The 12,129-nt window shown below is 37.0% G+C and overlaps 1 protein-coding gene and 1 pseudogene across 11 annotated transcripts in view; both read left to right on the top strand.

Annotated features, from left to right (window-relative positions):
• The window catches only part of NEK11 (NIMA related kinase 11), a 231,332-nt gene that overhangs the window by 46,761 nt on the left and 172,442 nt on the right, over nucleotides 1-12,129 (top strand). For 10 of the 11 annotated variants that reach the window (XM_019803185.2, XM_034662010.1, XM_011229202.3 and 7 more), the window contains one exon: nucleotides 10,429-10,547. In XM_019803185.2, the coding sequence (XP_019658744.2) occupies nucleotides 10,429-10,547 (119 nt within the window). Of the gene's footprint in view, nucleotides 1-10,428; nucleotides 10,548-12,129 lie in introns of those variants that run through there. The other variant, XM_034662016.1, reaches the window with a different exon arrangement.
• LOC100482441 lies at nucleotides 4,033-4,975 on the top strand (annotated as a pseudogene).

The raw sequence follows: 12,129 nt of genomic DNA, 5'->3' as shown, positions 1-12,129 counted from the left end.
TAACATTTTACCAATTTCCCTGCTGTGCCTTTGTCTGTTCCAGGGCCCAATCTAGGATTCTACAATGCATTTAATTGTTGTATCTCTTTAGTCCTTTCTGATCTGTGACAGTTTCCCTTTCTAGCCTTTTTTTTTATGACATTGCTACTTTTGATGAGTACTGGTAAGTTATTTTCTAGAAGGCCTGTCAGTTTGGATTTGTCTGATGTTTTCTCATGATTAGATTGAGATTATATATTCTGGGCAAGACTACCAGAGCAGTGATGTGTTGTCCTTCTTAGTGTATCATATTAAGAGGGGACATGATGTTAGTACGTCTTATTACTGGTGATGTTAACTTTGATTTTTTGATTGAAGTTGTATCTGCTGGATTTCTCCACTGTAAAGTTATACTATTTCCTTTTTTGTAGTGGATAAGTATCTTGGGAAAGATACTTTGAGACTGCTAATAATCCTGTATTTCCTCAAACTTTCACCCACTGATTTTAGCATCTTCCAGTGAAGGTTGTCTGGAGCTCTTTTTTCTCTGATGTTTTCCTAATGGTGATTATGTATTTCCCTCATTCTTTCTACATTTACTAATTGGGATTCTCTTATAAGGAAGCGCTCTTCTACTGTTCGTTTTCCACTTATGTATTTATTCAATTCTTTCTATTATCATGAACTCATGAATATTTATTTTATTCTGTGGGTTATAACCCAATACTCCTTATTTATTTTGTTGTTCAGACTCTTCCAGCTTTAGCCTTTGGGGCTCCTTCGTGTTGGCTCCTGTGTCTTCTTAACACGCCCTCATCCTTTTTCAAGAAGTAGATTCTTATATATTGTTCTACTTTATAGATGAGGAAGCAAGACCCCAGAGAGGTGGAATGATTTTTCTGGCAATTACATGGCTGGAATATTGAATTTCATCCAGGGTAGAACCAGGACCAGGGGTATTAGGAAAACTGCTCCTTTTTTTCTTTTTACTTGGATTACTCTAATTCCTTCCTTAATATTTAATAGAATCAACCAATAGTCCATGGTTCCTACCTCCCCAAGCATGTAATTATCTACTTGCACACAGACATGAATTAGAAGAGATTGACTGTTTTATTGCTCAGACCAACTATGTTAACTAAACATGTTTCAAATCATGGCCCAGAACACAAACTTCTGCACTAGTCAAGCCTATGTGAATTATAGGAAAGTATGAAAAATATAAAATGAAAACTCTCAGTTATAAGATGAACAAGTTCTGGGAATCTAGAACTTAGTTCTGTGGACAGTGACATAGTTAATAACACTGTACTGTATGCCTGAAATTTGTGAAGACAGTAGATCTCAAGTGCTCTTACCACCAAAAAAAAAAAAAGAGACAGAAAAGAAAAAGAAAAAAAATAACTGTGTGAAGTATTGGAGGTGTCAGTTAACTCGAATGTGGTGATCATCTCACAATTCACATGTACATTTCCTTTTCTTGGCTTATTCTCACTAATATTCTGTTTTTATCTCCAGTTATACATAAACAAGGAAACACATGTCTCTCGGTTTGCACACACGTGGATATTTTAATGTGTTGGTGATGTTATTAAGTATTTTATTTCTCTCACTCAGAGACTAGTTAGGGTTTGAAATAGTGGAGAGTGTGTGGACTTGGTCATCACACTGACTTCTGTTCAAATCTTGGTCCATTGGTCCATTTCCTTCAAGTTATTTCATTTCTCTGATGCTTTTCCTGATATTAAGATAGTGTAACAACACCTCTTTTGTTAGTTTTTTTTTAGGGATTTGAAATAATGAATATTGAAAAAATGGCTATCAGAGCTTTGCACCTGTCAATAAGGGAAGTTGTGATTATAATCTTTGCTACTCCTGTCTCCCCTTTCCAGTTGTTTTCTAGAAGGCAAGGTAATTTTAAACTCTGAGTCTGACTTGTAGCTGTTAGTATGATTCATGCCAGAAGGAGGAAACATGCAAATTCTTAAACGCTAATGGGACTGATAGCAATTTTCAAGCGATTACTTGCCAAGGATCTGTTTGTACTGTGAAAAAGATAATTTGAAAATTTCTCTTATGTTTCTTATTTATGTAAAACTGCTTAAATAAACCAAGTAAGTAGGCTGAGTTTTATAATTTTGAACCTCTAGTAGGTGTCAGTACACTCTTGCAAGTGAATTTGGCAATGATATGTCTTATAAAGCTACTGTTTATTGTCCTGTGTCTGGGGCCACTACCATCCAAATTGTTTTTTTGTGGTTGAGAGAGATCCTGGGATATTGATTATTGTGACATTGATTAGTGACCATCTGTCTTAGTCCACTCAGGCTGCTGTAGCAACATACATAGACCAGGTGGTTTACAAACAACAGAAATTTGAAGTCTAAGATCAAGATTCCAGCAGATTCGGTGTCTGTGAAGGCCAGATTCCTGGTTTATAGATGGTTGGTCATCTTCTTGCTGTGTCCTCACATGGTAGTAGGGGTGGGGGAGTTGTCTGGGGTCTCTTTTTATAAAGACAGTAATTTTATTCATGAGCCTCCACGCTCATGATCTAATCATTTCCCAGTGTCCCCCCACAAGACTGTCATACTGGGGATTAAGATTTCTACATAGAATTTTGAGGGGACACAAACATTCAGTCTATAGAACCATTCTTCCCAGTGTGAGCTGCAAGTGTCCACACATCAGGGCTGTCTTTAGTGGCCTTCTTTGCTGGGATTGCTGCTGACTGAGGGAACTAAGCATTATCTTTAGAGAGGTAGGGCCCCTCGGGGTTCTTTGTTTTATCTGGGCAGCTCCATCCTGGTGTAGGTAGGCCTTCCTGAATTTTCTCTGTGACAGTTCTATGAGTCCAGACTTTATTCAGTTAGGGAAGACTGTAAATCAGGTGAGTGTCTCATGATTTTATATACCTGAACTTATCTACTCATGATTTGTAAGTACCAAAATTAAAGTAATTTGATTTGTTCTATTTTCTTCCTTTGTTTAAACTATGAAATATTTTAGCCTTTTAACAACAAAGTTAAAAAAGTAAGGCCACTGATTTTTACTTAAAATTGTTAATGTAAAAAATTCAAAAGCAAAACTAGTTTTATTTAAAAGATTTGTACTAATGCACTAATATAAAGCATTCATAAACCCAGTAGAACTTACAGCATGTGGGGTATGGCTTTAGCTGACATACTTTATATAAATATAAGTGTTCAAAAATAGGATCAGAATAATCCACTTCAAATACTTTATTTTAAAAATAACCCAGTGATTTATAGATGAAAGCATTTCATTTCACTTCTTAAGTTAAAAATAAGTTCTACCATTTTATTCTTATTCATGTACATTTGCCTGAACAGGAAGAATACTTACTCTAAAAGAATCTAGAAAAAGAAATTAGCAACTAAACTCAGTAATGCTCATTTATATTATCAGACATAAACATCATGATATCACACGCCATTATTTAGTACCTATTTAGAAACTGGATTTTCTTATTTTGCTTTTAAGAGTGTGGTGTGGCCTCCATTTCCCCCACTTTCATGCACTCCATTACAGTGAACTTCCAAAATTCTAAGGAAACATCTTCGCGTTCTGCAACGACAGATGATCTCCTTCCCTGCCCCTCCACCTTCATTTATTGGTGTTCTCTTTAGTAATGCCACAGTCTTTTAAAAATATATCATTATAAAATGATTCTTATTCAACCCTGACTGTCCCAAATACATCTTTTGCCTTTGGAATTTTTCAAACTATTGGACCAAATGTTTCCCTTGGTGGGTGAAATATGTATGTGGCCCATTTGTGTTATTATCTAGCAACATTTTCTTTTTTAATTTAACCATAAATTTTATTTTATTTTATTTTTTATTTTTATTATGTTCAGTTAGCCAACATGCAGCATTTTCTTAAAGTGTGGTCCATGGGTTACCTGTCCCAGAGTCACTTAGAATGCTTGTTTAAAAATACGGATTCCGGGACGCCTGGGTAGCACAGTCGTTAGGCGTCTGCCTTCGGCTCAGGGCGTGATCCTGGCATTCCGGGATCGAGTCCCACATCGGGCTCCTCCGCTGTGATCCTGCTTCTTCCTCTCCCACTCTCCCTGCTTGTGTTCCCTCTCTTGCTGGCTATCTCTGTCAAATAAATAAATAAATAATCTTTTAAAAAAAATACGGATTCCAACAGCCATTACGGTACACTGAGCTCCATAGAGACAGCGCAGGGGGGAGTGAAAGCCAGACAGGCATTGGGTGACTCTGTGCCTCACTGAGGAATTAAACATGGGCAGAAGACATCCTAAGAAGTTGAGAGGCAAAAATGTCATTATATGAGTTCTTTGTGCAAACTTGCCTAGAGAAGACAAGATGAAGCACCCAGATGCTTCAACCAGCTTCTCAGACGTTTCTAAGAAGTGCGCAGAGAGGTGGGGGACCATGTCTACTAAAGAGAAAGGAAAATTTGAAGACAGGGCAAAGGCAGACAAGGCCCATTATGAAAGAGAAATGAAAACGTAATACCCCTTAAAGGGGAAACAAAAAAAGAAGTTCAAGGATCCCAATGCACCCAAGAGGCCTCCTTCGGCCTTTTCCTTTTTTGTTCTGAGTATCGCCCCCAAATCAAAGGAGAACATCTCAGCCTATCCATAGGTGACGTTGCAAAGAAGCTGGGAGAGCGTGAGTAACACTGCCGCAGACGACAAGCAGCCTCATGGAAAGAAGGCCGCCCAGCTGAAGGAAAACTATGAAAGGAGATTGCTGCATACGGCGCTCGGGGAAAGCCTGATGCGACAGTAAAAGGAGTCGTCTAGGCCAAAAAAGACAAGGAAAAGAAGGAAGACGAAGGAAGAGGAAGTCAAGAGGAAGAGGAGGAAGATGAAGAAGAAGATGACGAATAGCTTGGTGCTAGCGCAGTTTTTTCCCTTGTCTAAAAAGCATGTAACCCCCTATATACAACTCACTCCTTTTAAAGAAAAAGACTGAAATGTAAGGCTGCGTAAGATTTGTTTTTAAACTGTACAGTGTCTTTTTTTTTTTTTTTTTTTTTTGTATCGTAAACATACTCCCAAATGTGTCTTTTGACAGCCCTGTCCTGGTGGTCTTTTCTGTAGCCACTAACCTTGCCTGGGACGGTGTGGAGGTGGGAAATTGGCATGGAAATTTAAAGCGGGTTCTTTTTGGTGCACAGCACAAATTAGTTATATATGGGGATGGTAGTTTTTCTTTTTCTTTTTTTTAAGATTTTATTTTTTTAAATAATCTCTACCCTCAATGTGGGACTCGAACTCACAACCTCGAGATCCAGAGTTGTGTTCTGCTGGCTGAGCCGGTGGGGCACCCCCAGGGATGATAGTTTTTTCATCTTTACTTGTCTCTGATGCAGCTTCTACGAAATCATTGCTGTTCTTCTGTTAACTAAATACCACTCTGTAATTAAAAAAAAAAGTTGCAGCCATTTTGTTGACATTCTGAATGCTTCTAAGTAAATACAATTTGTTTTATTAAAAAATACAGATTCCATTGTCCTCTCCAGACTTACTGAATCAGAGTCTCTGTTGATGGGGTGCAGGATATGCCTTTTAAACCAGCAACGTGGGTGTCTGACTCCTGCTGCCATTTGAGATCCACTAGAAGCATGTATTAGAAGCTTGTTTAAAGGTGAAGCATGAGAGACTATGGACTTTGAGAAACAGAGGGCTTCAGAGGGGAGGAGGGTGGGGGAACGGGATAGGCTGGTGATGGGTAGTAAGGAGGGCATGTATTGCATGGTGCACTGAGTGTTATATGCAACTAATGAATCATCGAACTTTACATCAAAAAATAAATAAAAATTAAAAAATTAAAAAAAAAAAGAAGCTTGTTTAAAGGTGACATAGAGTATAACAGAACAGCATTTCCAATGTCAACCAAGTANAAATTAAAAAAAAAAAAGAAGCTTGTTTAAAGGTGACATAGAGTATAACAGAACAGCATTTCCAATGTCAACCAAGTAATAAGGGGCATCTTTTTTATTTTAAAACGAAGTAGGGCAGAACAGTTTTTCAAGCTTCTTCCAGCACTAAAATCCTGAGATTACTTTGTTCTTTGCGTATGCTCTGGACCTTGCAGTTGCGCGATATTCAGGCTTCTGAGAATGCTCTGCTTTAGCCTTTTAAACTGGCTGTAAGTGCTTCTGTGGATGACTGAAAAAAACACATGGATTAACTTTTGTTTAATTAAATGCTTTTAGGATTTAAAACTTTATAATGAAATCAAAGATGGTGTTTAGACACTGTATTTGAGTTGTTTTTTGTTTCTTCAAGGTCTTGGCATTTCAAAGTCAATCTGATGTTGGCTAATTGGGATGGGGGAAGGAGGAGATGCCGTTAATCCATCAAATGGTACATTTTGGGTTACAGATTTGCAAAACTTCAGAAGTTAACATCAAAGCTTTATTTGCAACTTCCAAGGGGTGATATTAGTGAAAGAAAGCATTTTCTGTGAGCAAGATAGACTTAGGGCAACATTAATAATGGTTTAAGTCAAAGTCAGTACTCTTCACTAAAGTTTTTTTTTTTTTTAAAGACTTTATTTATTTATTTTTGAGAGAGAGAGGAAGAGCACATGAGCTGGGGGAAGGGACAGAGGGAGAAGCAGACTCCATCCCAGGACCCTGGGACCATGACCTGAGCTGAGGGCAGACACTTAAACCGACTGAGCCACCCAGGCACCCTTTTTTTTTTCNGGGGTGATATTAGTGAAAGAAAGCATTTTCTGTGAGCAAGATAGACTTAGGGCAACATTAATAATGGTTTAAGTCAAAGTCAGTACTCTTCACTAAAGTTTTTTTTTTTTTTAAAGACTTTATTTATTTATTTTTGAGAGAGAGAGGAAGAGCACATGAGCTGGGGGAAGGGACAGAGGGAGAAGCAGACTCCATCCCAGGACCCTGGGATCATGACCTGAGCTGAGGGCAGACACTTTAACCGACTGAGCCANTGGGAGAGGAAGAAGCAGGCTCATAGCGGAGGAGCCTGATGTGGGGCTCCATCCCAGAACGCCGGGATCACTCCCTGAGCCGAAGGCACAGGCTTAACCGCTGTGCCACCCAGGCGCCCCAACCCAGGCACCCTTAACTAAAGTTTTCTTCAGCAATAAAAGTCATCATTAAATATTTCTCAAAGACAAAATTAAGAAGACAGTACGCCTATAGATAATGTAATAACTTCTTAAACCGAAGTATGACATTTTATCAAAAACGTTTGATTTTTCCGTGGAAGATAGCTTAGAGAAAGAAAGTCATAAATGCTTTTCATATTACTGAGTTAAAATCAGACTGCTTCACAAAAAAATTATATTTTTTTGTTGTTATATAAAAGCAAAATATGTTGTCTTAATTTTGAGTGACTTGTTTAGAAAAGAGTATTTATTTAAGGACAAAATTCAAAGCAAATAGTTTTTCTTAGAGATAAATGCACAGAATGAAAATTTCAGGGGCAGTAACTTGAGGAGGATGAGATCCAGCTCTCCGATTAATCTTTTGGTGGTCTATCTTGTCAACTAAACATATTCCTTGCTTAATATTGGGAACTGGTTCATTTCTCCTTCTTATAGTTCTGCTCAGAGAGGAAGAGGCAATTTGTATAATCTCCTTTTGACATTTCACTTTGAGGCCCACTGTTAAAGACCCTGTTCTTTTTTTTTTTCTTCAATCGTCTGTATATATGTTTATTTAGTCACGGGAAATTGCTTGCATACTTAATATCAGTGCAGGAAACAGATAAGCAAGTTCCAGTCACCACTTGAGGAGAGAGCATTAGGATGTAATTATCAGACTACCACAAAATGTTACCCAGGGATTGTGCTCCCTTCATGGCAACATAATTCACAGAGAATATTATTCTGCTCACTCACAAAGAAAACAATACCAAAGCTAATACAAATGTGTAAAATTCATATTTCTATAATTTATTGGGGATAAATTCTTGAAAAGAATGCTATTTTAATACACAAAGTTGTCCAAATTTTAGTGTTATTACAATTGGGGTAGACAATTACAATGCAAAGGCTGTTTTCATAGGGACAACCGTACTTACGTATGACCTTTCTAAAGTAAGAAACATTGGGTTGAAGCAGGCAGCTTTATTGATACTTCTATAAGGCAAGTTTTTCTTTTTTTTCATTTCTTCTTTCCCTCTCTCCCTCTTCCTTTCCTCCTTCCTCCCTTCCTCCCTTCCCCCCTTTCTTTCTTCCTTCTTTCCTTCCATCCATCCATCCATCCATCCATCCATCTCATCTAAAGCTATTCAGGAAGAACACAGCAACATGTATATAATTATCATTCTGACAGTGGGGATATTTTATCATATTCAGAGAATCTAAGTGGAATATTGAAAGGATATCTTGTTTTTTGTTTTAAAATTTGTGTGCGTGTGTGTGTGAGAGAGAGAAAGGTCCTTTTGGATAGAAGAGGAAAACTGGATTGGAAAAATATATACACTTACAGCTACCACCTTTTATCTGAAGTGCTTTTGCGTCTACTTCACAAGATATTGTCAAAAAATGTTTTGTGCAATTTATAGAAACATGTATGATCCTACAGAACTGTGATAAACTCTAGGATTAAAAAGACGGAATATAAAGGTAGGCTTGGAGAATGAGAAGAAAAGGATAGTCTTTTTGATAAGGAGTCAAATAATCGATTCACTGTATTTTTGAATTCCCAACAAGCTTTGATCTCCTTGGCCCAGAAGATCCAGCAGAAAATTGAATGTGAGCTAGGGTGCAAGTTGAAGTTTGTATGCCATTTTTGACTTGTCATGCCCTTGTGAAAGGTGAGAATATGCAAGGCAAATATTTGCATATTGCACTGAAAGGAAATAAAAAATGCATTACAATTGAGTCAGTTGGTTGACCTAATATTTGATTAGAAGTAATTTCCCTTTGATTGTTTCATTGCCTATAAATGCTTCTCTTTTGCATTTAACAGTGAAAACTCTGTCAGGAAGTCTGTAAGTAGCTTAATGTTTGGCTCTTATGTTCCTTAGGAATGTGGCTTAGTACCTCTCTTTTCTCATGGGGCTATGTTGTCGGCATACCCTGAAGACCAAAAACACTTGCATTTCACTCATTTTTTCTTCAGACACATACTTCTGGAATTGTGTTTAATTGTCCAGTGTTTTAAGGTAAAGGGGATCAGGTATAGGGCTTCTCTGAAAGAATTTTACATTTTGCATATTCGTTTCTATGGTAGTTGAAATACATTAATATAAGCATAATCAGAAAGGGTCTTATCAGACTCTGCCAGGCAATTTTAGATGTTTGTCATTGTGATCATGATTCATTTTTGGCACAAGTATTATTCTTTCTATCACCAGTGAGTGGGAGGACAGACTGACTGAATGTTTAAATGATGTCTTTGGACCCCACATAAATCAACCGTTGCTGTATTCCTGGGAATTTTACTGTAGTTAAAGAGACAAAAAGAGAGTTAAGCAAAACACATGTTAGTCTGGACAAGCCAAACTGAAAAGAATCGAACTCCAGCAGCCAGTGCCATATTTACAATGTAAGGACTGATACAGTTTCACCAAAACATCATCACTTTATATTAAATTAATATCATTCATTTGAGTCTAACTGGCTTTATATTTTTACTTTGTATATATGTTAGGCTTCTATGGTTATATAAAACTCTTAAGTATAAGGAAAGTCATTCTTAGTTTTATGTGGGTACGTGTAAATATGTGATGTAATGTAATGTAATAAAAATAAATTTCAGGTAATATTTAAGTAATGTAATAAAAATAAAACTCTAGAAGAGTTTTTGTCCTTGAATGATGTCAAAGATAAACACAGTGGGCATTACTTAAAGTGGTGAAAACAGTTTATTTGGTAACTGGCAGGGAAAGAGCTGAGCTCTTTCTAGTTGCGCACACATTCTGATAAGTGCATAGGTGACTGGACCATGAAAAGGGACACTAGAAGAAGGGGGAAAATGGTGGGGGCCTGAGCAGAGTCAGGGAAGGGAAATATTACAAAGCGCAAGAAAGGGGTTGGTTCATGTGTATCTGGGCTTGCTAACTGGCATTAATTAAAGTTAGGCCCCTACCCTTCCACAGATACCAGGAGACAGGTATGGGCTGGAAAACAGTAAATTCTTTTGGCAACCGTAAGTTTTCTCAGGCAGGCACTTTATGGGATACTAGTGTCACCCTGGGAATGTAGCCTTGAGCTATCAGAAGTGTGTTAATATTGGTTCAAGTCTTTATAAGCCAAGGTCGAGGCCTAGTTGAGAAGAGGGCTCCAAGGAGCCTGGCTAGAGGTTGGTCAAGGAGAGGCTCTGAGTTCCAGAGTGGCAGTATGCCCTCACTTTCTTGTGATAAACAGTCACTGCTATATGCTAACCGTTGTAGAGAGAGCTTGATTTTAAAATCTTAACTGAAAGAAAAATATGAAAAATTATGCTGCTGTGTTTCAGGGCCGGGATCTGGACTGTAAAATACAGGAATGTAAAGAAGCTGGCAAAACCTTTCCAGAAAGTCAAATAATAGAATGGTTTATCCAGCTGTTGCTAGGAGTTGACTACATGCATGAAAGGTATGTTCATTTGTTACTGACAGACACAATTTTGACAGTCATATCTGAACTTGAAAAATCAATTTTTGGAGGTAGAATTGAAAGAAAGCAAGTCCAAAGCTAAATGACTGTAGTTAAACATCTATAGTATGCTTTCCCATGAGGAAACTGTTTGAATGATTCAATATAGAAGATTTACTTGAATAGCCATTTTTTGTTGTTCTAGAAATCAAGTTGGCCTTGAATACAAGACAGAAACTTGTATTAAACACATTCTCATATATCTGATCATATCCTGTGATTGTAAGCAATTTTCAGATACCTTTAGCATGCTATGACTTTATTATATCTTTCAACAAGCTTGAGCTATTAATATCTAGCATGCTCTAAATGAATTTCATGGTCACCTTAGAATGTGTCAGTGTCACATTCCAACATGAGCTAAGTGATTGAGGCAGAAGATATTCGTGGGCCTCAGGGAGATAAGTACTCAGACCAAAAGTCAGTTTTGACCTGAAGTATCTGATACAGAAGGTCAAAGTATGTTTTATGAGTTCAGTTTTCTGTAATTTGCAATTATAATCTCTGGCTTAAAAATGTATTTAAAAAGCTTTTAATTGTATTTTCTACAGGTCAAAAGTAATGATTTTTGGATGTTTTAGAGACCCATAAAATGGTATGACCACATTTGAAAAGATGAGCGTACAGAGACAAAAGTAGATACTATGAGATGTCCATAGTACATCTTTCAACTTAGGAGTGTGTGTAACATTGTTCTTGAACAAAGGTTGAAATTTAGAGAGTACATCAAGGTCTGGCTATCCATGGGTGTCAGACAGCTCAAATGTGTTGTCNTACATCTTTCAACTTAGGAGTGTGTGTAACATTGTTCTTGAACAAAGGTTGAAATTTAGAGAGTACATCAAGTTCTGGCTATCCATGGGTGTCAGACAGCTCAAATGTGTTGTCTTTTTTTCCTGAATGCATAAAAAGTAACCAGATTGTACTGAGCTTTTCCATGTATCTTCTAAACACATGCTGGATGATACAAATAGGCACTGATTTATTGACAACTCATTGCAGTCTTCTGAATGACGTCAGACTATCCTAAGAAACAGTGATAAAAGAATATCAAATAATCTTTTAATAAACTACCCAAGGCTGCTGAACATAGGGTATATGTGTATATAGCTATATTGGTATCTCTTTTCTTTACTAGTCCATGGCATGTGTGTTAGCTGATACCTAAGGAGATATGTATGTATATGTCACATATGTACATGTCACCTTCACATATAAAGGTGACAACTTTTGTGTTCTATGTGTGAAATATAAAACTGAAATCTAGTTGATTTAGGAGCCCAGATATTTGCAATGTATTTGGTATGCTTAATAGTTGAAGTAAATGAGTTTAAAATAATCCTTCAGAGAGAGGATTAAAAATTTTTTTAATCCTTCAACATTTTAGGAAAGTCATTAAATGGGGCTAAATGTTTGGGTGTTTGTGTATCTGTGTTCTTGAAATACCCTCCTTTATGATTCAGGTAACAAGTGACGATGCTTATTTATTATGTTAGTATATATATTATATATATAATAAATA

Source organism: Ailuropoda melanoleuca, chromosome 6 (genome assembly GCF_002007445.2).
Source record: "Ailuropoda melanoleuca isolate Jingjing chromosome 6, ASM200744v2, whole genome shotgun sequence".
Taxonomy (NCBI): Eukaryota; Metazoa; Chordata; class Mammalia; order Carnivora; family Ursidae; genus Ailuropoda; species Ailuropoda melanoleuca.
This window is presented reverse-complemented; position numbering and strand designations above follow the sequence as displayed.